A 23,583-nucleotide genomic window follows, 5' to 3' on the forward strand; every position below is an offset into this window, starting at 1 on the left:
TCTAAGAATATTGAAAGGCTAACTGGGATTTAATCTTACCAAACTGAAATCATTTTACTTTCAACTGGTTCAATATTATTTGAGGAATGCAGATTCTATTCCTTCAAAATTTCAGTATTTATAATTGAAGAAAAAGCCTCCGCACTACTAATCTTGTTCCATTCCTTTATACACTTAGCAATTCCAACATTTCATTCACTCCTCATATACCATCCTATCCTTCCTGTACCATTCCATTTCTTCTAACCATCCCATAACATTCCTATTCGGCTCTCACCGTCGTAAACTCTCATCAGTCCCGTCCCATTCTCCACAGCAACAATTTCTCCAGCCAGGGCAATTTTATCTTTGGGCTCCGCTTGCCTTCCTGTTTTGTTATCCTACCCCCATCCCAATTACTACAACCTGCTGGGGGGGCCCATGTGTCTCAGTGTGCACCAGATACCATCCACCAAATGAATCCACCCACAAAAACAAACAGTCTTTAACCTTACCAAATCTTTTGATGGACAAAAAACTGGGTATTCTTGTTATATATTGTGTGCATTGTGCTGAGAGATGTCAACCCTTAACAGATCCTGTAATTATGCTGGTTCATATCACTTACAGAAACAGATTTATGTTGGATCAAAGGATAGCGTGGTGCAGCTTGCTCTGCAGAGGTGTGGGGCGTATGGTACAGCTTGCTCAGAATGCTGCCTTGCTAGAGATCCCTACTGTGCATGGGATGGGAATTCATGTTGCAGATACGTGCCTGCACCAAAAAGGTAAATGCTAATAAAGTTAGTGTAGTTTCCATTGAGCTGTGATATTTTCACAGGCATTTAAATACAGTTATTGTGCTTCATTATAAACAGTTAAAAGTATTTTTTTGTAGTATATTAAGACTTTCTTGTAATGTTGTAGAATAATATTATGACACATGCTACATCAGGAAAGAATTATGATTTGTGGAACACCGTTCTAAGTGTATCCATGTTGACTCCACTTGCTGAGTATTTGTAGCCAAATAATTTAAGCTTTGCAATATTGATAGAAGTAGATTAGAGAAAATTCACCATGTAGTTCAACTGGTTACAAAAAAAAATTCTTTTACCCTCAGGACAGGCAATAAATTGCTGACCAGTCAGCAATGCCGATACCTCACAACTGAATAAAAATTCTTCCTTTACCAGTGAAGTAGTCAATGAAAACAGAAGGAAAATCACAAATGTCAGAAATATAAAATATAAATTAATCCATGATAGCAATCCAAAGAGAAATGATAACCTTCATCTTTTTAAACTGCAATGGCTGATCTGGAAACATCAGTAGCTAGTAGGAGAAAGTCAACTGAAACTTCATCAGCTCAGGTCAGCGACCTCATGTGACAGGCATTTCTGACTGTTACATCTGGATTTCCCTACTTTGATGGCAGCCTGGCAATTAAAAATGGAGCAGGGTCCTCCTTATGGAAAAAAGCCTGTCAATCCCAGAAAATTGGCCTTTTCAATTTCCCTCTCATGGTCCCACCCAAAACAATTGAAGGAGTGGATTGGCTAACTCACGCTGCAGACTTCCTGACTATTTCTTTGTTCTTACTATACCCTGCAAATGCTACCTCAAATATGATGGCTTTACTGAATTGGTAGAATGCAAGAAGAGATTGACAACTTGAAAGATCATCCAGAAGGATGGTTTTGTGTACAGTCACTTCCAGTACTTAGAATCCATTCTATCCTTGCTACTAATGATACCTTATGAACGCTGTTGTGATTTTAAGATAGGTTGTGCTTGTTGAGATCTTGGGCTTCCCTCTGGGGATCCTATTGTTTGTGCATTTTGAAGAACTGAATGATAAGAACATAGAAGATGAAAGGGTGGAAGACATTAGAGTATGGCAACTTGCATACTTACAGCATCTGACTTGCAGGTATCATTGTTCTGGGTCAAGAGACAACTCTGTTCCTAATTCACATAGTTGGCACTGTGGAATGATAAATGGAAGAATTAAAAGTAGATATACAGGAAAGTAAGGTGTTGGCAGTACTGAATGGGATGATGGGCTACAATGTCAAATATCACTCCCTTTATAGAAGTGATCAGCCAATGACACTAGCACCAGCATTTGTATTTAGCTCTGTCACCCTTGATTACACTTTGTACATGATCTTCCGCCAATGTTGTGCAAGTACACAACTGTAATAGTTCACTAGCAATCTTTATGGACTCATACAAATTCAAAAGATTTCATTGTTAATTGAATCTAATGATTAAAGGGTTTACTTTTCAATTAGACAGATCAGACGCCAAGATATAAAGTATGGAGACCCAATAATTCAGTGTTGGGATCAGGACGACTGTGAGTATATAAACATCAATATGGCAATTACAGCACTCCTCTGTATTTGTTAATGTTGGAAGTATTGAGCTCCAGTTAATGACAAGGAGCATCCTGTAACGTACAAATATTATTTTTGTAAGACAAAGTGAGGACTGCAGGTGCTGGGAAATCGGAGTCAAAAGTTTGGCGCTGGAAAAGCACAACAGGTCAAGCAGCATCCGAGGAGCAGTAGAGTCGATGTTTCAGGCATAAGCCCTTCATCAGGAATGTTGGGGGGGGAAGGAGCTGAGAGATAAAAAGGAGGGTGGGTTGGGAGAAAGGTAGCTGGGAAGGCAATTGATAGATGCAGGGGGGTGATAGGATAGTGATAGGTCAGAGGGGTGGAGTGGATAGGTGGGAAGGAATATGGACAGGTGGAGCAGTTCAAGAGGGGGGTGCCGAGTTGGAGAGTTGGCTCTGGAATGGGGGGGGGGGGGGGGGGGGGGGATGGGCAGGGGCACGGGGAAGATAAGGAAACTGGTGAAGTCAATGTTGATGCCAAGTAGTTGGAGGGTCCCAAGGCAGAAGATGAGGCATTCTTCCTCCAGTCATCAGGTGGCTTGGATTTGGCAGTGGAGGAGGCCATGATTTGCATATCCTTGGTGGAGTGGGAGGGTGAGTTGAAGTGGTTGGCCACAGGACAGTGGGTTGTTTGGTGCATGTGTCCCAGAGATGTTCCCTGAAATGTTCCACGAGTTTTTTCATGCCTGAAGCAGGAAATATGCAGTTGCAGAGAAAAAAGCTGAAAAATGAATTGAAGGAAATGAATGATAATTTGAAATCTAAAACAACAAAAATACCTGCCCCCAACTTCATTAATAAACCTAATTATTCGATAAATTCTTCATCAGTTGGATCTTTCTTTTATTCATTGTTTATGGAGACAGTTCTGACCAAACCAGGTTAACATTTTAACTTGTAACTACGTTCTGAGTGGGGTGAAAATTCTCAAAAGTTAACTGGGATGGAGTAATTTCTCGCTCTTATTTAAAGTTAACTTCAGTCAGGATTATTTCCCTGATAGCTTCTATCTGTTGACATCAGGCTAGCCAATTCCACAAATGCTCAGTTTTGTGTTTGTAAGATTTAGATAACCATCCCATAGGGGAAGAAGTTGCCTAAGAATGCTTCCCTCCTCCAAATAGCCTGTTTGATTTTAATAAGTCTTTCCTACACCATAAATTTACACCAACATAGATGGGTGGGTTAGTAAGTTTACAGATGATACTTTTATGGACCAGGCCCAAACCCTCAAAACATTTTTAAGCTGGTAGCCCAGACCATAAGTTTGCTATTTGTTTTAGGTAAGTGTGTAGTAGATGTTCCCAGAGTGAATCAGCTGGTCCGACTGCCAAGTTTAAACAAACATTATTTACTTACAAAATTACAGAATGAAACACAAAGAACAGAAAATAGAATACCGGATAACTTATTCTATCCAAAAACCCAACAGACTATCCTGACTTAAAGTCACTGTTCTGAAACTACTTGCAACAGTCCCGAAAAACACATCCATTAGCACAAAGAGTAAAAACAAAACAAACCAGGGCTTGAAGTTGGAGAGACAGAGTACCTGGCTGGACTTGCCCCAGCAGCCTTCCTTCACACACACTGCTGCTGAACTGAATCAAAACTCTAATCTAAACGAAGGCTAGCCACACAGCTAGCTGGTCACACCCGTTTGATTATACCAGTTTATTTTAAGACATGAAAGCCTCAGGCCGGCGGCATTATCTGTTGGGGGTCAACAAAAAGGGCCCAAACAAACCTTTCAAACCCAGCCTAGTTGGAGCCTGACCAATTACCACCCCCACCCTCCGCCCCCCTCCCGCCCCCACCTCTGGAAAAACAACTTAAGGGCATCGTAACCTTGTAAAAAGAACAGCATTATGACAATATATAGATCAGTGGAGTTGTGGATAGTGTAGAAGTTTGCCAAAGGACACAGTGGGACATAGATCATTTGCAGATATGGGATAAGAAATAGCAGATGGAGTGTAATCTGGGTAAGTGTGAGGTGTTGCACTTTGGGAGATCAAATGTTAAGGAAAAGTATACAGTTAATGTCAGGGACTCTGAACAGCATTGATGTACAGAAGAATCTTGGGATTCAAGTCCATAGGTCCATGAAATTGCCACACAAGTAGATTGGGTGATTCTGCAGATGTTTTGGCATGCTTGTCTTTATTGGTCGGGGAACTGAGTACAAGAGTCAGGATGTCATGTTGCAGCTTTATAAAACTTTGGTTATGCCACACTCAGAGTATTGCATTCAATTCTGGTCGCCACATAACAGGAAGGATGTTGACGCTTTGGAGAGGATGCAGAAGAGGTTTACCAGGATGCTGCCTGGATTAGAGGGTATGAGCTATAAGGAGAGGCTAGAAAAACTTGGGTTATTTTCTTTTGAGCGGTGGAGACTGAGGGAAGACTTGATAGAAGCCTATATAATTATGAGATGCATAAATAGGGTTGACGGTCAGAATCTTTTTCCCAGAGTTGAAATGTCTAATGACAAGGGCAAGCACTTAAGGTTAGAAGGGGAAAGTTCAAAGGAGATGTGAGGAACAAGTTTTTTTACATCAGAGACTGGTAGGGGTCTAGAACACACTGCTGGGGTGGTGGTGGAGGCAGATACAAAGGGGCATTTATGGCACTTTTAGATAAGCACATGAATATGCAATGAATGGAGCAATACGGACCAAGGGCAGGCAGAAGGGATTAGTTTGATTTAGTGTCATGTTTGGTACAACGTTGTGGATGAAGGACCCATTACTGTGCGTACTGTTCTATGTTCTATAAGTGACCCAGATATTTTAGGAGTTCAGGATTTCTCCTTTCAGAAAATACACTTCCCTAATTAAGGAAGGGTAAAGGATATTTGGGTTGATTCCAGTTGTAGAACAAAAATTTAAATGGGATGATTTATTAATTTTACAGTTTTATTACCAGAAATTAACAAGTAGTATATTTAAGTGGCTGAGTATATGACTGTGCTAAAAACAATAAAAAGACGTAATATCAAGTATGGTCAAATCCAGGTTGATCTAGTGGTATTATTGCTGGCTGTTAATCCAGAGACCCAGGTAATGTTCCAGGTGGAATTTGAATTCAATAAAAATATGAAATTAAGACTGTAATGATGACTGTGAATTGATTGTTGGAAAAATCCATCTTGTTCACCAATGTCCTTCAGGAAAGGAGACTGTCATCCTTACCTGGTCAGGCCTACATGTGACTCCAGACCCACAGCAATATGGTTGACTCTTAAACAGTTGTCTGGGCAATTAGGGATGGGACAATGAGTGCTGCCTGGTCAATGGCACCCTCATCCTGCGAATGAATAAAGGAAAGAGTTCGATTATTATTTATAACAACTCAAAAATATCTAAGAACCACTAGGAAGATATAAGAACAGCTAAGAATAAAATATCTAAGAATAGAATATACATTTACATTCAAAGTAAAATTTTACTTTAAAACTCCAAGCAAATAAGGTATCTTCTCCTGATTGAAGTATTACCATTGAAATTTCAGTGGCAGGGTCTCAATTTTAAATTATATGCACCCCTCTTCTTGGCTAGTATTGTTGTTAACACTCTAAATAGGTTGCTTCCACTTTCACATGATGCTGTATCATTTAACATTATGTAGTGATGATTCCGTTATGAAATTGTGAGATTTTATCTGGTCAATTTCTTTGTGGTGCTTTATACTTCTATCTGGATTTTCCCCCCTCCCTAATATTTTCAATCTTAAAAGCATCTTTCATTAAAGATTTACCTGTAAAGATATTTCATTTCCCAGTCTTTGAGTGTTGTCTTGTGCAGGTTTCTTATGGGTTTTCCCATGTTGAGGATCTTTAGCATTTTATCAATTAAATTGTTCCAGAACATCTCAGGTTATTTGGTACTTTACTTTCACACTAGGTGCAATGTTGTCAAGTGTCTTTACAGATCTTTTTCATGATTAAATTATTGTTTATACCATTTTATTTTTTGTTCAGAGCACTGATAAATAAATAGCATGTACAGCCTACCAAATTAGTTATTTTCATTCCTCAATCAGACCTATCGTTCTATCGTACAAGCTTCCTGCCCACCATAGCCTGACAGTAAGCTTGCTTCACAATGCCAAGACTCTGAAGGCTGATAGATAAATTTGGTATCTAAGAAAGATCACAGATCTGGGAGAATAGGGAAATCCATTTCATGGGTAGCAAAAAATTCCGGTACTGATAATATCCCATTTTCAGAATAAGGTGCCTTGGGGAGTCAGAACTCCTGATCATGGAGAGATGAATAAGCTGTCAATCATTGGGATAAGATTGGAAAGTCCTATTGCACTCAGGATGGGAGGGTTGACTAGAAAGAGCGCTCTCGGATGAATTATTGGACTAATTTGTTGAGACTGATGAAAATATCTGTTCTTAGCCCTAAAAGAGCGATTAATAACTAGTAGATTCAACACATCCTGCCTCCAACTGGGTGCCTCAATGCTGTAGCAATGTTTATGTTGTCTCCCACAACATAAGAAACTGGGTATGTTTGAAGAATTCAGCAAACATTAATTGTACCTAATTATTATGTACAAATATTGCATTCTTTATGCACATGTGTCTGGGCTATAGTCATAAAATGGCAACACTCAGTTACCTGGAGTCACAAACAGGAAGATAATTAATGAAGATATGCAGCCTAATTATAATATTTAAATGATCAATCCACTTCCCTGAGCATGTTGGTCACAAATAACTTCTCTTATCTCTGTTAAAACATGAAGTTGGGTGATTGCAAAGCCTTCTTGGTCCAGGCATCCTGTGTTTTAATCTCTGACATGACTATAACCTACTTCTTTTTTGAAGTTAACGTTCAGCCCCATCTTCCTTTGTTGATATTTTGCCACACATTTTACATGGGCATAGAATCATTTAAAGCACTTTTTTTGCAAAAACTAATGGTTTAAAACATCAGGCCACTAAAAACCTGGAAACTCCATAGAACACCTCGGGCTACAACATGGAACGTAAATATTCCGTCTAATTGCAATTGTATTGGGGCACATATGCTGTGTGGAGGAAAACATAATAATTTTATTTTACTTTCTGTAATGTCCAATTTTAAATGCTATGGAATGCCCTTTTACGAAAGAAGTGTAATTTGGAGAATAAAATTAATCGGCAGTTTTTATAGCATCTGTTTTCATTTTGAACCCTGGAATGTTTTAAATATGGGTTGTTCACTTTGTTCTGCCTTTGTCGGTATTTCTGAGAAAGGAATTATCATCCATTATGATTTTTTTTGTTAATTTGCATAATAAACATTTATTACCTAGATGCAAAGCATGTGCTAACCGAAAAGAAGTTAATTTTTGGAGTGCAATACAATTCAACATTCCTGGAATGCAGTCCAAGGTCACAGCAAACATCAGTCATTTGGTCTGTTCAGCGATCACTCAATGGCCAACAGGAGGAGGTAATGAGTCTGAATGTTGCATTCTAACACTGAACATCTTTTGGAGTTGCATAATAAATCTTTCAATTATATTTCATGGGACTTGTTTGATTATCAACCTGACAATAAGTATGTTGAAATATGCTTTCATATTACTTCTACAATTAAATTATATTCACATTTCAGTGCTAACTGATTGAAATGAAATATTCAGTTTGTGGACAGTTTTCTAACATTCGTGGAACATTTTAAGTGTGGAAGTATTAAAAATGCCTTGAGCACCATCATGTTAGCAAAACAGTGCCATTTCCAGCAAAATAGTATATCCGGGAGATGCAGATGCATGTCACTGCTTTACTGTCAGCTTATGATGTTGATAGAAAATTGAATATCAAGCAAAAGTGGGCTCATTGGGATGACTTTACTGCAAATTAAAGGTATGTTGACTTTAAAATTCAATTTGATCTATCTATGAAAAGACATCTGGACTTCAGCCTCTCATAAGGCTATAGGGTTTACTGAAATACTTGCTTTCTTATTTATTGTTCCAACAATATATTTCCTGCTTTCTCTCAACATTACAAGTTTTCAATTTAACCCTAGAAATAGTCTTGACCAGAGTTTTTTCCATGTCAAACTGATAATATCTCATTCTTTCAGAGGGGTGCTAACACATCTTGTTTTAAAACTGAACTTATTTTAATGTTTCTAACCCTGAAGAATCAACACTAATCCATGGGTTTTGGTCTATATTCTTGCTCTAGTTGACTGCACAGGAACATTAGAAGAATGATTTAATTTGCATTTGTTGCCATCCCTGAGGCTGTTAACAAATCTTAAGCTTTTTAGTTTCCAGTTGGGGTTCTCCAAAAGATGTGCAAGTTCTACTTTTAGATTTAAGAGGCTGACAGTTTTATTCAAACCACTCAGGATGCCTGAAAGCCCCAATACTTGGCAGCAGCTTGTGCAGCCTGGACACAGGGTGTCCCGCTGTGAGATAGGCATGCTCTGTTAATGTTTTGAGTCTGGAAAATGGCTACAATCTATGTCAATTTACTCCATACTTTTAAATGCAGCCTGACTCTTACTGCTCAAAAATAGTTTTTCTAACATTTGAGTTGGTTGACAGCTTTGGTCTTTTTTGTGAGCAATTAATAATGATATTTTTCGAGAACAGAACAATTTCTCAAGCTACTCTATACCAATATTATTGAAAATAGATGGGGTCTTTACAGGCATGGTTAGGGGCAACATTTTACACTATAAATATTATCATGAAAAATATTACCATTGGATTGCTGCATGTTATGATTATTTTAGAATTTTATTTACATATAATATTTAAGATTGCATAGTAGCTTTTACAAAACTGACCTAATCATTTGAATTGACACAACTGCTATGCTTAATTATTAACATGTTATTAACAAGCAAATAGAATATATAGCAAGGGTGAGAAACCTGATGTTAGGAATTAAACTCGTGATTTGAAGTAATATCAAGTAGTAAGGGATTCTATGAAACATTATTTCCTGAATGTGAAATTTAACTTTATTACAGAATTATCATAGAAACTGTCTGTGATTCATATTGTTTGCATTGGTTTTGGCAAGCTAGTCATTGTTTTGACTCAAGCTAAACAAAATATGAAAACCAACCATTTTATCAAAATCATTTTTGAGGCAATCTTCAGAAACTGATTTTTTTTGTGGAATTTTGTTGCTAAAATTAATTTGAAATTTCTATAGCTTAAATATAGATATGTGAACGCAAGAAGAAAATACTCCAAAATTGTGATTCCTTATGAGCACAAATATTCACAGAATGAAGGATATAATTTTTTAATATAAATGTATATTCATTAAATCATCACAATATTATGAATGGATCTTTAAGAATCTACAGGTATATCTTACTCTATATGTTTATATTTTGTTTTTACATAGGTAAAATATGGTTCCAGAATAATCAAAACCAGGCTTGGTCTACTAATACGTCACTTGCAGGAAGATGACGCTGGAATTTATTATTGCAGAGCTGTGGAAAATACATTCACACATATCATCACAAAATTCCATCTTAAAATTATACTGAGTGACTTCAAGCCAACACCAATGAAAGCAGGGTACAACGAAGGAAAGAGTAGAGATAGTCGGAACAGGACCAGGCTCCGTTATAAGGATTTTCTGCAGCTCCTGAACAAACCGGGCATTACTGTGAATGAGTACTGCCAGCAAATCTGGCGTAACGGAAAGAGAGGTCAAAATAGTAAAACTTCAGCAAAATGGAAAATTGCACCAGAGTTTAAACGGTATTAGACTTTGGGCAATATACAATACATTGTGGTGCTCCTTTGAGGAAATATAGTTACAAAATTTATTCACTGGACTTTTGTATCAGAGTATTGGCTGAATAAATCTAACTGTCACTGGTGTGAAGACTGAATAGATAAAATGGAATCTGGTCGTAAAAACTTAAAAAAAGTAATGTGAAGAATGAGTGTATCTGGATGTATTCTAATCATTAGAAGTACGAATTTCTTAAAGGCACAGTTTGCTTTAAAAGCAAATATTATTATGTAGGCATTTTTTTCATTAGATTGGGACAAAAATATTAACGGGTTCTTATAGCTTTCAAAAGCTCAGTAAATTAATCTTTTTGTGGCAGTGTGGATTGAATTTCTGCCCGAAACGCCCAATCACAGAGTTATCAACAATTTGATAAGTTAACCAAGTGTGCTGATTCACATTTCCTCATTATGATTTGCATCAAAAGGATTGTGAAGGAACATCCTCTGCAGTTTACGTCATTAGCAGTTGTCCAAAAACAACTTGCAGCCTTTAGAGTGGATCTGGTTCTTTCGGGTCTGTTTCTATACTATATGATTCTATAATAAGTTGTCAAGCACTCAAGACACTCTTTGAGAAGGAGTACTGTGAGCAATAGCTTCTCACCTGGCCATCTCAATAGCTCCTCATTTCAGTGATCAATGGCTTCTCAGTCCCCTGTAATTTTCACCAAAGTGGCACTCCCTGCTGTGCGTTTGGTTTGGTGAATGTGATGAGTTGTTAACTGCTCAGGAAATAGGTCAATTGGCTTTTAAAGCAGAATCCTTGGTTAAAACACAAATTACTGAGGTATTTGAATATTTAAGTGAGTTACCTAACCATTGTGCATGGAAATTCTCTGCCATTTGCAGCCCGGTCCAGGTGAAACCTAGAATTGGGAGGGGAACCTGGCCTAATGTCACTTTCAGAAGTCACATCCAGACCACCTCACCTTGTCTAGAAAAGTTCAACTATAAAAATTAGATAGAGATCACACACAGAAAGCAAAAGCAAATATTTGGATAGGTGACTAGAAAGAGATAAAAGAAGCACGGGAAGTACATCATCAATACTAATTACTATCTGCAGGAATGAGATTCCAAGTTATAAAATCAATCTTTTAGAGTTCAGCAAGGCTGTTCGGCAGAAATTATCACTTATTAAGCCATTAAAAATATACATACACCTGAACGCATCATCCTTAAATGGTTTTCAACATCTTTTGTGGTGAATTAGTGGACAATTTTAAACTGTTGCATTGATTTCAATGCCAAGTCTATTAGTAAGTTGCTTTAGCACTTCTGTAGACCATAAGGCTATTTCTGATAGTGACTTCTGTATTCTTCATTTAAATATTTTTAAATAGCCTTTCACAGCAGGCTTTGAAAGTTGCTGTCAGATTTCCTTTATCATAATGGTCAGCGCAAGTAGCCTCATTGTTGTTATCTGTACAAAATTCTAGTCAATATACACATGCTCTTGCTGATCAGGAGGAAGGATGGTGTAACTGGTTTAAGAATTGTAAATGCATCCTTTCATGTGTATTATTAAATTATACCCTGTAAGGGATTAGCACATGTTGTATTACATTTTTAAAATCATTAATTATGCACACCTAATATTTAGATTATAAAATATACCTTCACAGATATATATGTGATGATCTGAAGCTACAACTTAAGTAGTTTTTAACATATTACTTTTATGTGTGAAAAAAATAAATGTATACCTGGCAGGTATATTACATGTACCATCTTATGCATACAGAGTCTCCACTGAGTAATTTAGCTATTTCTTACATAACATTCACAATTAATTTTATACACCTTACACTGCTACACTGATTTAGGCTTAGGTGATATAATATTGTATGTAACGGAAAAACGACATACCTGATGAGCCTCAGCTAAGTATTTTCCTTCTAGGTGAAAGAAGGCATTCCAAGTGACTTCATTAAATTGTCTCTGCCAATTTGTTGCAGTGTGAATCGCCTCTCAGATTTTTGAATAGCCCTTGGATAAATATGCCAGGATACTGATACTTCTGATTAACTTTATTCTTGGAAAGTCTAAAACATGACCTTATTTCATGTGAACTTGAATTAAACATTGGTATCCATTGTATTAATGAGGTTGCACTAATAATCCACAATTATACTTTAGTCTTAAATGGGTGTGAAACATTCCTGCTGATTTTGCATACTACAAATAACAACGGACTTCAGTGTTGTTATGACATGGAGACAGGCAGATGAAACAAATCAGCCTTTCCAACTCTGTTTTCACAACACAGTGACAGTAAATTGTCAAGGACCCCCAATAGTTACTCCAATAGTTCCTAATAAAACTTTAGAATAACCAACCGAGACTTTTTTGAATAATTAATTTCCATTTTCTATTTTAAACAAAGTCTTAACTATTTATTAATGACACAATAACTTCAGCAGAGAGAAAATTAAACAATAGTAATGTAATTAATGTCTATGCTGTAAACACATAACATTTGTTCTCAGCCCTCATTCACCCACAAAAAAACACACATGATGAATAAAAATAACAAAAATGATCAGATTACTTAAATGTTTTTCATAATGCATTGTTTCACAGGCATAGATGGGGAGACTTAGTTGTGATTCTGGAACTGCTGGTTAGGGTCACCTTCTCAGTTTACCCAGGCAACGGCAGCAACACTTCCAACTCAGCTTTCTACTCTTTGGACTTCTGGAAGCTGGTGTGGGAGATTTTGCAGGAAGCTTTCATATCGTCGTGGTGCGTTGTCAGCAGCCAAGCTCATCTTCTCAGAAACACAATTCAAAAAAACAGTTCTGGTTATATCCTGGTAGACTGATTTTCTTTTCCCGAGGCCTCAACTACCACTAAACATCCACCACTAGCTTAAACATAGGGTTGCTTCCAGACTTTTCAGAACCAATTCTCAGGTACTGATCTCATTAGTAGCCAAATTCAGCTATCTATTTAAACAACAATGCTAACCCTAGGTTTGCTGGGTCTGTTGGAGTCCTTTAATCAAGAATCAGCCTGCAATGTGCACCCAGGCCTGGTCTTGGAAACAACAAAGCATGTTTGATGTGTTCTTTTCCTTTTACCACAAGCTGTGCCAAAGTCCAAAGTCATTTTGAACCCACAGTTCACAGATCACCAATCCAAACCAAAATTAATAAAGAAAATGAAAAATCAGTGAGGGTTTTAACAGCATTCAATAGATGCAAAATAGATATTGATTTAACATACCAATTTCACAAAATGTGCTGGTTACCTTTTCTACGGTCAGTCATAGCGGCTTACCTACTTTCATTTTTGTTTTAGTTTTTGGTTTTTGCATTCAGTGATTCATATAGCATTATTCACAATTTAAAAAGTCTTGAATTTTTGTTTATTTGTTTGAGTAACATGTGAATGATGGTTAAGGCATAGAACTCCTGTGCCCAGGGGCACCAACCAAATGTAGTGTCATGGGTAAAACTCTCTACAACATGACAACCACTTGACTTTTTTTGTTGACAAAAGTCGCACTTTGTCAAAGCTTTTTATTTTGTACTCATCAGAATATTTCACAAGAATATAAATTCAAGGGGAAAACCAACATTTATACTACGAGAGTGCAGATTGGTTGGCAAGTGGACACTGATTGGTGCAAATATTCTGAAGAAGAGTCAAAGTAGACTCAAAATATTAGGTTAGAAATCACACAGCACTAGGTTATAGCCAATAGTTTTATTTGGAAGCACTAGCTTTTGGAGCGCTGCTCCTTCACCAGGTGGTTGAACATTTCCAAATCAAAGTATGAGCTCTGTTTCACTTTCTGCTGCCAGACATGGTGAGTCTTATCAGTATTCTCTGCGTTTGTTTCATAATACTGCACACTAATTGCTGGCTCGGACAATATCATTCTTACACCAAAACAAAAATAATGAGCATTGGCTTTGAAAATAAAACAGAATCTTTCAATTTAAATTGTAATATCATTGCTAACTTGTGAAGTATCACAGTCAAAAACATGAAAACCATTGTGATGTTTCTAATCCATGCTGAATCATCAAGAATGTGCCTACATATGTGTACAGAGAGTCTTATCTGCCTACAGAGAAAATCTCAGATCAATCATCATCGACAATTTGATAAGATCTGAATGTTCTAATCTCATAACATATAACTTAAAGTACAAACATTTGTTTAGAGTGCAAATTTGACTTCAATTATTTATAATTCATGGGGCGTTAAAAATAAGCCACAGACAAAAGTGATACCAGATTTCCTTTCTCTCAGCACAGTGACCCTGACACAAAATGTGGCACTCCTCCCAGCATATAGATTGAAACCAGTTGAAATTACTCAAAGGAGATCAGACCTGGAACCTTTTCGCATGACTCAACTACTGTATAGTGTTATCCCTTGGGCACACAGCTTTCTTGTAGATGTAACATGCCTACTTTGTAAGACTTAAAAGCTCCTTCAGTAATTCAAACTTAGACATGATTGTACATTACCAAGAAAGAGCTTTCAGATAAATGCAGATTCCAAAAACAGCAATGAGATAAATTATAGGGTATTTTTAATGGTGTTACTAGTTGAGAGATAAGTACTGACCCGAACATGGTGTGGGCTCTCCTCTTAGCATTCTGCCATGGGATCCTTTAAATCAGCCCAAAGTAGTTTATGGGACAACATTTGAACACGTAAGAAAGCATAATTGAATAGTAGAAAGGTTATAGGGCAAAAGGCTAGTAAGCCTTATTCCATGTGATAGCTATCTGTAAATCAATGCAGATAGATTGATTTTCCTCCCTACCCCTCCCCCGCAATGTGGACATTTTATTTCTCTCTTTCTGCTAATCCAATACCCTTTGAAAGCTACAATAAACAATTCAACCACCACTTTCTCAGATTACACAATCCAGATCCTAACCATTTGCTGTGTAAAAAAAGTTTTCCTCATGTCACCTTTCGTTCTTTAACCTTTGTTTCCTCTGGTTTTAACTCTTACATCACTAAGAACAATTTCTCTTTATCTTCCCTGTCGAGAACCCTCATGATTTTAAATGCCTCTATCAGATCACACTACATCACAATAGCCCCCTCATTGTTGTTAAAATGCTTGTAAATTATTTCCACCTCCTTTTTAAAACCTTCCCATCTTCCTCAAAAATTTGTGGGTCAAATTAGTGTTTTGTAAAGGCTCATCAGAAATTCCTCGCCTTATCCCCTATGGCTGGAATTTTTCAAAGTGGCAAGCAGTCCCTGTGTGGTGGCTGCTCCTTCTGATGCCAGTAAAATGCAGCAGGGCAGGAAGTATCCTTTTTGGCACATCTTTCTAGTACTGAGGTTCCCATAGTGGCAATATCCCACATGGCAAGAAACTATTCTGTCATTTTCTGGGACCCATTGTATCTCAATCCATCTCTTTTAACGTGTTTTCTAATAGAACCTAGGAACCATTGTGCCACCTTAACTCACCAATGCCAAAGATAGCCACTACAGCCCCCACATGTGAAGATGGTGAGTCTATGGATCTATGGCTACAGTGACATTGGTCAGTCACTTTTATGTGTCTGCTTATGGATGGATGATGTCAGCACAAATGAACTTTTGACACGAGCGCAATTACATTTTTGGAGTTCATGATCCTTCTTTCTTTTCAAATCCATCAAATAAACCAGAACTGGCCTTGTAGGAACTCTAGGTTTTGTAGGACAAACCAATATTTTAACTGAAATCCCACACTCCTACCTCTCACCCTCACAACACGCAGCCCACCACTCCCTCTGCTCCAATCCCAACCTCACCATTAAACCAGTGGTAGTTTGGTGCACTGACTTCTACACCGCTGAAGCCAGATGCCAACTCAAAGACACCTCCTCCTACTGCCCTGTTGACCATGACCCCATCCGCCCCAAAACCAAACCATCATCTCCCAGACAATACACAACCTCATCATCTCAGGAGATCTCCCACCCACAGCCTCATTGTCCGCGAACCCTGCACAGCCTGATTCTATCTCCTTCCCAACCTCCACAAGCTTGACTACCCTGGCTGACCCATTGTCTCAGTCTGCTCCTGGCCCACCGAACTCATCTCCACCTACCTTGATATTGTCCTATCCCTCCTAGTCCAGGAACTCCCCACATATGTTCAAGACACCACCCATCCCCTCCACCTCCTCCAAGACTTCCCTTTCCCCAGACCCTAACACCTCATCTTCACCATGGACATCGAAACCTTCTACACCTCCATCCACCATGACCAGGCCCCCAAGCCCTCTGTTTCTTCATCTCCCGACATCCCCAACAGTACCCTTCCACTGACACTCACACTCATTTGGCTGAACTGGTCCTCACCTTTAACAATTTCTTCTTCTAATCCTCCCACTTCCTCCAGACAAAAGGAGTAGCCCTGGGCACCCAAATGGGCACCAGCTATGCCTGTCTCTTTGTTGGCTATGTAGAACAGTCTACCTTCCATAGTTACACCGGCACAACTCCCCACCTCTTCCTCCGCTACATTGATGACTGCATCAGCGCCACCTCGTGCTCCTGCGAGGAGGTTCAGCAGTTTATCAACTTCACCAACACATTCCACCCCAACCTTAGATTCACCTGGACCATCTCTGACACCTCCCTCCCCTTCCTGGACCTCTCCATCTCCATCGCTGACGACCGACTTGACACCGACATTTTTTACAAACCCACCGACTCCCACAGCCACCTGGATTACACCCTACCTCCTGCAAAAATGCTATCCAGTATTTCCAATTCCTCTGCTCCGCCGTATCTGCTCCCAGGAGGACCAGTTCCAGAACACACCAGATGGCCTCCTTCTTTGAAGACTGCAATTTCCCTTCCCACGTGGTTGAAGATGCCCTCCAACTTATCTCATTTACGTTCCGCACCTCCGCCCTCAAACCCCACCCCTACAACCGTAACAAGGACGGAACGCCCCGGTCCTCACCTTCCACCCTACCAACCTCCGTATAAACCATATCATGCACCAACATTTCCGCCACCTCCAAACGGACCCCACCACCAGGGATATATTTCCCTCCCCACCCCTTTCCATTTTCCGCAAAGATCATTCCCTCCGTGACTACCTGGTCAGGTCCATGCCCCGCTACAACCCACCCTCCCTTCCTGTCACGTTCCCCTGCCACCGCAGGAATTGCAAAACCTGTGCTCACACCTCTCCCCTCACCTCCATCCAAGGCCCCAAAGGCGCCTTCCATATCCATCAAAGTTTCATCTGCACATCCACCAATGTCATTTATTATATCTGTTGCTCCCGACGCTGTCTCCTTTATATTGGGAAGACAGGACGCCTTCTCGCAGAGCGAGTTAGGGAATATCTCCGGGACACTTGCACCAATCAACCCTACCGCCCCGTAGCCCAATATTTCAATTCCCCTCCCACTGTGCCGAGGACATGCAGGTCCTCGGCCTCTTCCACCACCACTCCCTCACCACCTGATGCCTGGAGGAAGAATGCTTCATCTTCCACCTCAGAACACTTCAACCCCAGGGCATCAATGTAGACTTCACCAGCTTCCTCATTTCCCCTCCCCCCACCTTACCTCAGTTCCAATCTTCCTGCTCAGCACCATCCTCATGACCTATCCTACCTGCCCATCTATCTGCTCCACCCTCCTCTCTGACCTATCACCTCTATCCATCTTTTGTGTCTTGGCTATCTTCTCCCCAGCTCCACCCCCCTCCCATTTATCTCTCCACCCCGGAGGCTCCCTGCCTTCATTCCTGATGAATAGATTTTGCCTGAAACGTCGATTTTCCTGCTCCTCGGATGCTGCCTGACCTGCTGTGCTTTTCCAGCACCAGTCTAATCTAGACTCTGATCTCCAGCATCTGCAGTCCCCACTTTTGCCTACAAAACCTTCCTGCCTGGTGAAAGTTACCTGAGACAAGACTATGCATCAAACACTAGTAATTCTACTCAGTGCAAGTTTATGAAAATCTTTGGTTGGTTTTGATGCCAATGAAATTCAGTCTCTTTGCTCTCTTCTTGTAAATTGCTGTGTAATCACATTCTCAGTGTTGGATACAATCTCTAGCTTTAATATCTAGTTGATGATGGGAAATTGATGATCACAATTTTGTTTCTCCTCTGGGCTGTGAACATATGGGCAGCGCCACCTATTGTCAGGCAGTTGCCATTCTGTCATTTTGTTGAATCTGTGTGTGTGTACAGTATGCTCATTGCACCACCTGACCATGCTGCTGACAATAAACATCTTTTTAAACATAATCCCAATCTGCCCAGCAACTTCAAAGCAGACAGTGCAGAGCTAGACTATATGCTCAATTCCCGGAGTGAGGCATAGACTCAAAACATGAGAACTATTACTAAATCTTTAATAGAGCTTCTAAAACAGTTTACAGCAGCCTGTAATTATACCCGTTGATTTATTGTAGAGTCATAGAGATGTACAGCACTGAAACAGACCCTGCGGTCCAACTCGTCCATGCCGACCAGATATCTCAACCTTATCTAGCCCCATTTGCCAGCACTTGGATCATTTCCCTCTAAACTCTTCCTATTCATATATCCAACCAGTTGTCTTTTGTTGCAATTGTACCAGCCTCCACCACTTCATCTGGCAGCTCATTCCATACACGCAACACCTTCTGTGTGAAAAAGATCCCTTTTATATCTTTCCCCTCTCACCCTAAACCTGTTGCCTCTAGTTCTGGACTCCCCCATTCCAGTGAAATGACCTTGTCTATCTATCCTATCCGTGCCCCTCACAAATTTATACACTTCTATGAGGTCACCCCTCAGCCTTTGGCGCTCCAGGGAAAACAGCCCCATCCTATTCAGCCTCTCCCTATAGCTCAAATCCTCCAACCCTGGCAACATCCTTGTCAAACTTTTCTGAACCCTTTCATGTTTCACAACATCCTTCCGATAGGGAGGAGACCAGAATTGCATGCAATATTCCAAAAATGGCCTAACCAACATCCTGTACAGCCACAATATGACCTCCCAACTCCTATACTCAATATCTGACCAATAAAGGAAAGCATACCAAACACCTTCTTCACTATCCTATCTACCTGCGACTCTACTTTCAAGGAGCTATGACCCTGCATTCCAAGGTCTCTTTGTTCACCAACACTCCCTAGGACCTTACCATTAAGTGTATAGTTCCTGCTAAGATTTGTTTTCCCAAAATGCAGCACCTCGCATTTATCTGAATTAAACTCCATCTGCCACTTCTCAGACCATTGGCCCATCTGATCAAGATCCTGTTGTAATCTGAGGTAACCCTCTTTGATGTTCAATACACTTTCAATTTTGGTGTCATCTGCACACTTATTAACTACACTTCCAAAGTTCATATCCAAAACATTTATATAAATGACGAAAAATCGTGGACCCAGCACTGATCCTTGTGGCACTCCACTGGTCACAGGCCTCCAGTCTTAAAAACAACCCTCCATCACCACCCACTGTCATCTACCTTTGAGCCAGTTCTGTGAGACATGATTTTCCATGCATAATGCCATGTTGACTATCCCTAATTAGTCCTTGCCTTTCCAAATATGTGTAAATCCTGTCCCTCAGGATTCCCTCCAACAACTTGCCCACCACCGACATCAGGCTCACCAATCTATAGTTCCCTAGCTTGTCCTTACCACACTTTTTAAATAATGGTATCAAGTTAGCCAATCTCCAGTCTTCTGGCATCTCACCTGTGACTATCAATGATACAAGTATCTCAGCAAGAGGCCTGGCAATCACTTCCCTAGCTTCCCACAGAGTTCTAGAGTACACCTGATCAGGTCCTGGAATTTATCCATATTTATGCGTTTCAAGACATCCAGCACTTCTTCCTCTGTAATATGGACATTTTTCAAGATGTCACCATCTATTTTCTCACATTCTGTATCTTCCATGTCCTTCTCCACAGTGAACACTGATGCAAACTACTCGTTTAATATCTTCTCCTATCTCCTGTGGCTCCACACAAAGGCCGCCTTGCTGATCTTTGAGGGACCCTATTCGCTCCCTAGTTACCCTTTGTCCTTAATGTATTTGTAAAAACCCTTTGGATTCTCCTTAACCCTATTTTCCATGTCCTCTTTTTGCCCTCCTGATTTCCCTCTTAAGTATACTCCTCCTGCCTTTATACTCTAAGGATTCACTCGATCTCCTGTTTATATCCGACATATGCTCCCTTCTTTTTCTTACTAAACCCTCAATTTCTTTAGTCATCCAGCATTCCCTACACCTACCAGCCTTTCCTTTCACTCTGACAGGAATATACTGTCTCTGGACTCTTGTTACCTCATTTCTGAAGGCTTCCTGTTTCCCAGCTGTCATTTTACCTGTGAACATCTGCACCCAATGAGCTTTTGAAAGTTCTTGCCTAATACCGTCAAAAATAGCCTTCCTCCAATTTAGAACTTCAATTGTTTCCATTCCTTTTCCATTATTCTTATAAAACTAATTAAATTATTTTACATTAAGACTCCTGCCTCTTGCTGTTTTCTTTCTGTTAATTTTTAACATTTGCAGACTGTTTCAAAGACTGGCTGCAAGAAATACGAATTACTCCATTCTGAAAAATGTAACTTGTCAAAATATGTTGAGTACAACTCATATTGCACTTCATTCCCTAGCGCGCGATGCAAGAAGGTGTCCTGTCTCCCCAATGTAAAAGAGGCCGCATCGGGAGCAACGGATACAATAAATGACATTGGTGGATGTGCAGGTGAAATTTTGATGGATGTGGAAGGCGCCTTGGATGGAGGTGAGGGGAGAGATGTCGGCGCAGGTTTTGCAATTCCTGTGGTGGCAGGGGAAGGTGCCAGGAGGGGAGGGTGAGTTGTTGGGGGGCGTGGACCTGACCCAGATAGTCATGCATTGACAGCCTACAGAACTTACCAAAAGAGCAAGTGGATGTGGTCTCTTCCCATGTTGGATTTTTTAAAGAACCTTAGGATCCAGACATGATTTTAGCTGTCCATTTGGCTTCTCTTTAATGAGAATGGAATTTACCCCATGACTCTGGTGATAACTTTCCCTCCTTCCATTTCTTGGAGCTCTTTCAAGGTTTCCTTTTAGTTCAGATCGCAGTTGAAGTTGAGGATTGGTCACGTAGTTTTTTAAATTCATTCATGGATGTGGATGTCACCAGAAAGGCTGGTGAAACCCTGACTGTCCTTGAATTGAGTGCCTTGCTAGGTCATTTCAAAGATTGGTTGACAGTCAACAACAGCTGCGTGTCTGGAATTAAATGTGGGCTAGACCAAGAAAATATGGAAGATTTTTTAACGACAATCAACAATTATTTAATTGTCACTAGTCTGAACTCTCAATTTCAGATTTATTAGCTGAATTTAATTTCTTTCAATTGCCATAACGTGATTTGAACCTCTTGTTTACTAGGCCAGTGGCATTGCTGCTACCATACTGTTAGACTAACAGAGGATTAATAATGATGTGATATTCAAAATCTTCAAAACGCGATCCAAGCATCTCATTGAAACATTTCAAGAGGCACCTATACCATAATTTCACATATCTGATTCATTGGGGGTAGAATCTAGAACCTTCAGTGCTGCTTCCTTCACAACATGGTCTACTTAAATAAGCTGCAGCTCTTCACAACTATTCAACCCATAGATAGCATGATAGTTTCTTTCAGCGACATAGAACAATCAGTCAATATTTTTCCTTCACGTCTCGCTCTTCTTTGCCATTAGCACTATTCTGGTAGCCATGCCCTTTAAAATTTTCAGGGTGTATCGTGTGGCAAAGCTTGAATGGAATGATGTTGCTCTGTATTCCAGTATCAATCATCAGTTTCAATTGTACGAATACTTTGCTGCACTGCAACTCATTTAGAGTCAAGGAGATGGACAGCACAGAAACAGATATCCTAACCGAAACTAGTCCCATTTGCCAGCACTTGACCCATATCCTTCTAAACCCTTCCTATTCATATACTCATGCAGATGCCTTTTAAATGTTGTAATTGTACCAGCCTGCACCACTTTTTTTGACAGCATATTACGTCCCACTCTTTGTGTGGAAAAAGTTGTTGCTTAGGTCATTTTTAAATGTTTCCCCTCTCACTCTAAACCTATGCCCTCTAGTTCTGGATTCTCCCACCCTAGGGAAAAGACATTGTCTACTTATCCTATCCATGCCCTTCTTGATTTTATAAACCTCTACAAGGTTACCCCTCAGCCTCTGACACTCCAGAGAAAAAAGCCCCAGCTTATTCAGCCTCTCCCTCTAGCTCATATCCTCCAACATCCTTGTAAATCTTTTCTGAACCCTGTTTCCTACACCATCAATATAATGCTGTAAAGGCACTTTCAAGCCAAACATATGAGATGTACAAGAGAATGTGTAAATCTTAAATTTCAAAAGGTACAGAGAAAATAATTGAAATGCACAGCAGGTCAGTCTATATCTCAAAACAGAAAGGACAGATTTAAAATTTGGGTGAATGTATCTGAATGCAAAAAGTGGGGATGTTTGCTGATGATTGCACAATATTCAGCACCATTTGTAATTCCTCAGATACTGAAATAGTCCGTGTCCAAATGCAACAAGATCTGGACAAAGTGAGGTTTAGGGCTGACAAGTAACAAACAACATTTGCACTATTTCAGTTCCAAGCAATGACCATCTCCGGAAAAAGAGTATCTAACCATCTTACCTTGACATTCATTGGCAGTACCATCACTGAATCACTCATTATCAATATCTTGGGGTCTACCATTGACCAGAAACTGAAGTGGATTAGTCACATAAGTACTGTGACCACAAAAACAGGGTCAGAGGCTTGGAAACCTGCAGTGAGTACTTCACCTCATGATTCTCCAAAGCCTGTTCACCATCTACAATGTACAAGTCAGAAATGTGGTGGAATTGTTGCCTGGATGAGTACAACACTCAAGAAGCCTGATACTATCCAGGACAAAGCAGCCGGCCTGTTTGAAACCATGTCCACAAACATTCAATTACTATGTACAGTTCTGTTCGCCACATTACCAAAAGGATGTGGATGCTTTGGAAAGGGTGCAGAGAAGGTTTACGAGGATGTTGCCTGGTACGGAAGGTGCTAGCTATGAAGAGAGGTTGAGTAGGTTAGGATTGTTTTGATTAGAAGAAAGGAGATTGATGGGGGACATGATTGAGGTCTACAAAATCTTGAAGGGTATAGACAAGGTGGATAGAGATAAGCTTTTGCCCAGGGTGAGGGATTCAATAATGAGATGTCGCGCATTCAAGGTGAGAGGTGAAAAGTTTAAGGGGGATACGTGCAGAAAGTACTTTACACAGAGGATGGTAGGTTCCTGGAACGCTTTGCCAGCAAAGGTAGTAAACGCAGGCACAGTAGATTCATTTAATATGCACCTGGACAGATGCATGAATAGGTAGGGAGCAGAGGGATACAG

The 23,583-nt window shown here is 39.8% G+C and overlaps 1 protein-coding gene across 1 annotated transcript in view; it reads left to right on the forward strand.

Moving 5' to 3' along the window:
* LOC122563190 (semaphorin-3D-like) overlaps positions 1–11,897 on the forward strand; it is an 85,195-nt gene extending 73,298 nt beyond the window's left edge. The window contains exons 15-18 of the mRNA XM_087973585.1: positions 610–767; positions 2,277–2,341; positions 7,697–7,836; positions 9,762–11,897. Coding sequence (XP_087829711.1) covers positions 610–767; positions 2,277–2,341; positions 7,697–7,836; positions 9,762–10,133 — 735 coding nt within the window. The 3' untranslated portion in view covers positions 10,134–11,897. The remainder of the gene's footprint in view (positions 1–609; positions 768–2,276; positions 2,342–7,696; positions 7,837–9,761) is intronic.
* Positions 11,898–23,583: the final 11,686 nt, after the last annotated feature.

This window comes from Chiloscyllium plagiosum, unplaced genomic scaffold (assembly GCF_037043375.1).
Source record: "Chiloscyllium plagiosum isolate Xiang-an unplaced genomic scaffold, Cpla_swu_hap1 HiC_scaffold_26, whole genome shotgun sequence".
Classification (NCBI taxonomy): domain Eukaryota; kingdom Metazoa; phylum Chordata; class Chondrichthyes; order Orectolobiformes; family Hemiscylliidae; genus Chiloscyllium; species Chiloscyllium plagiosum.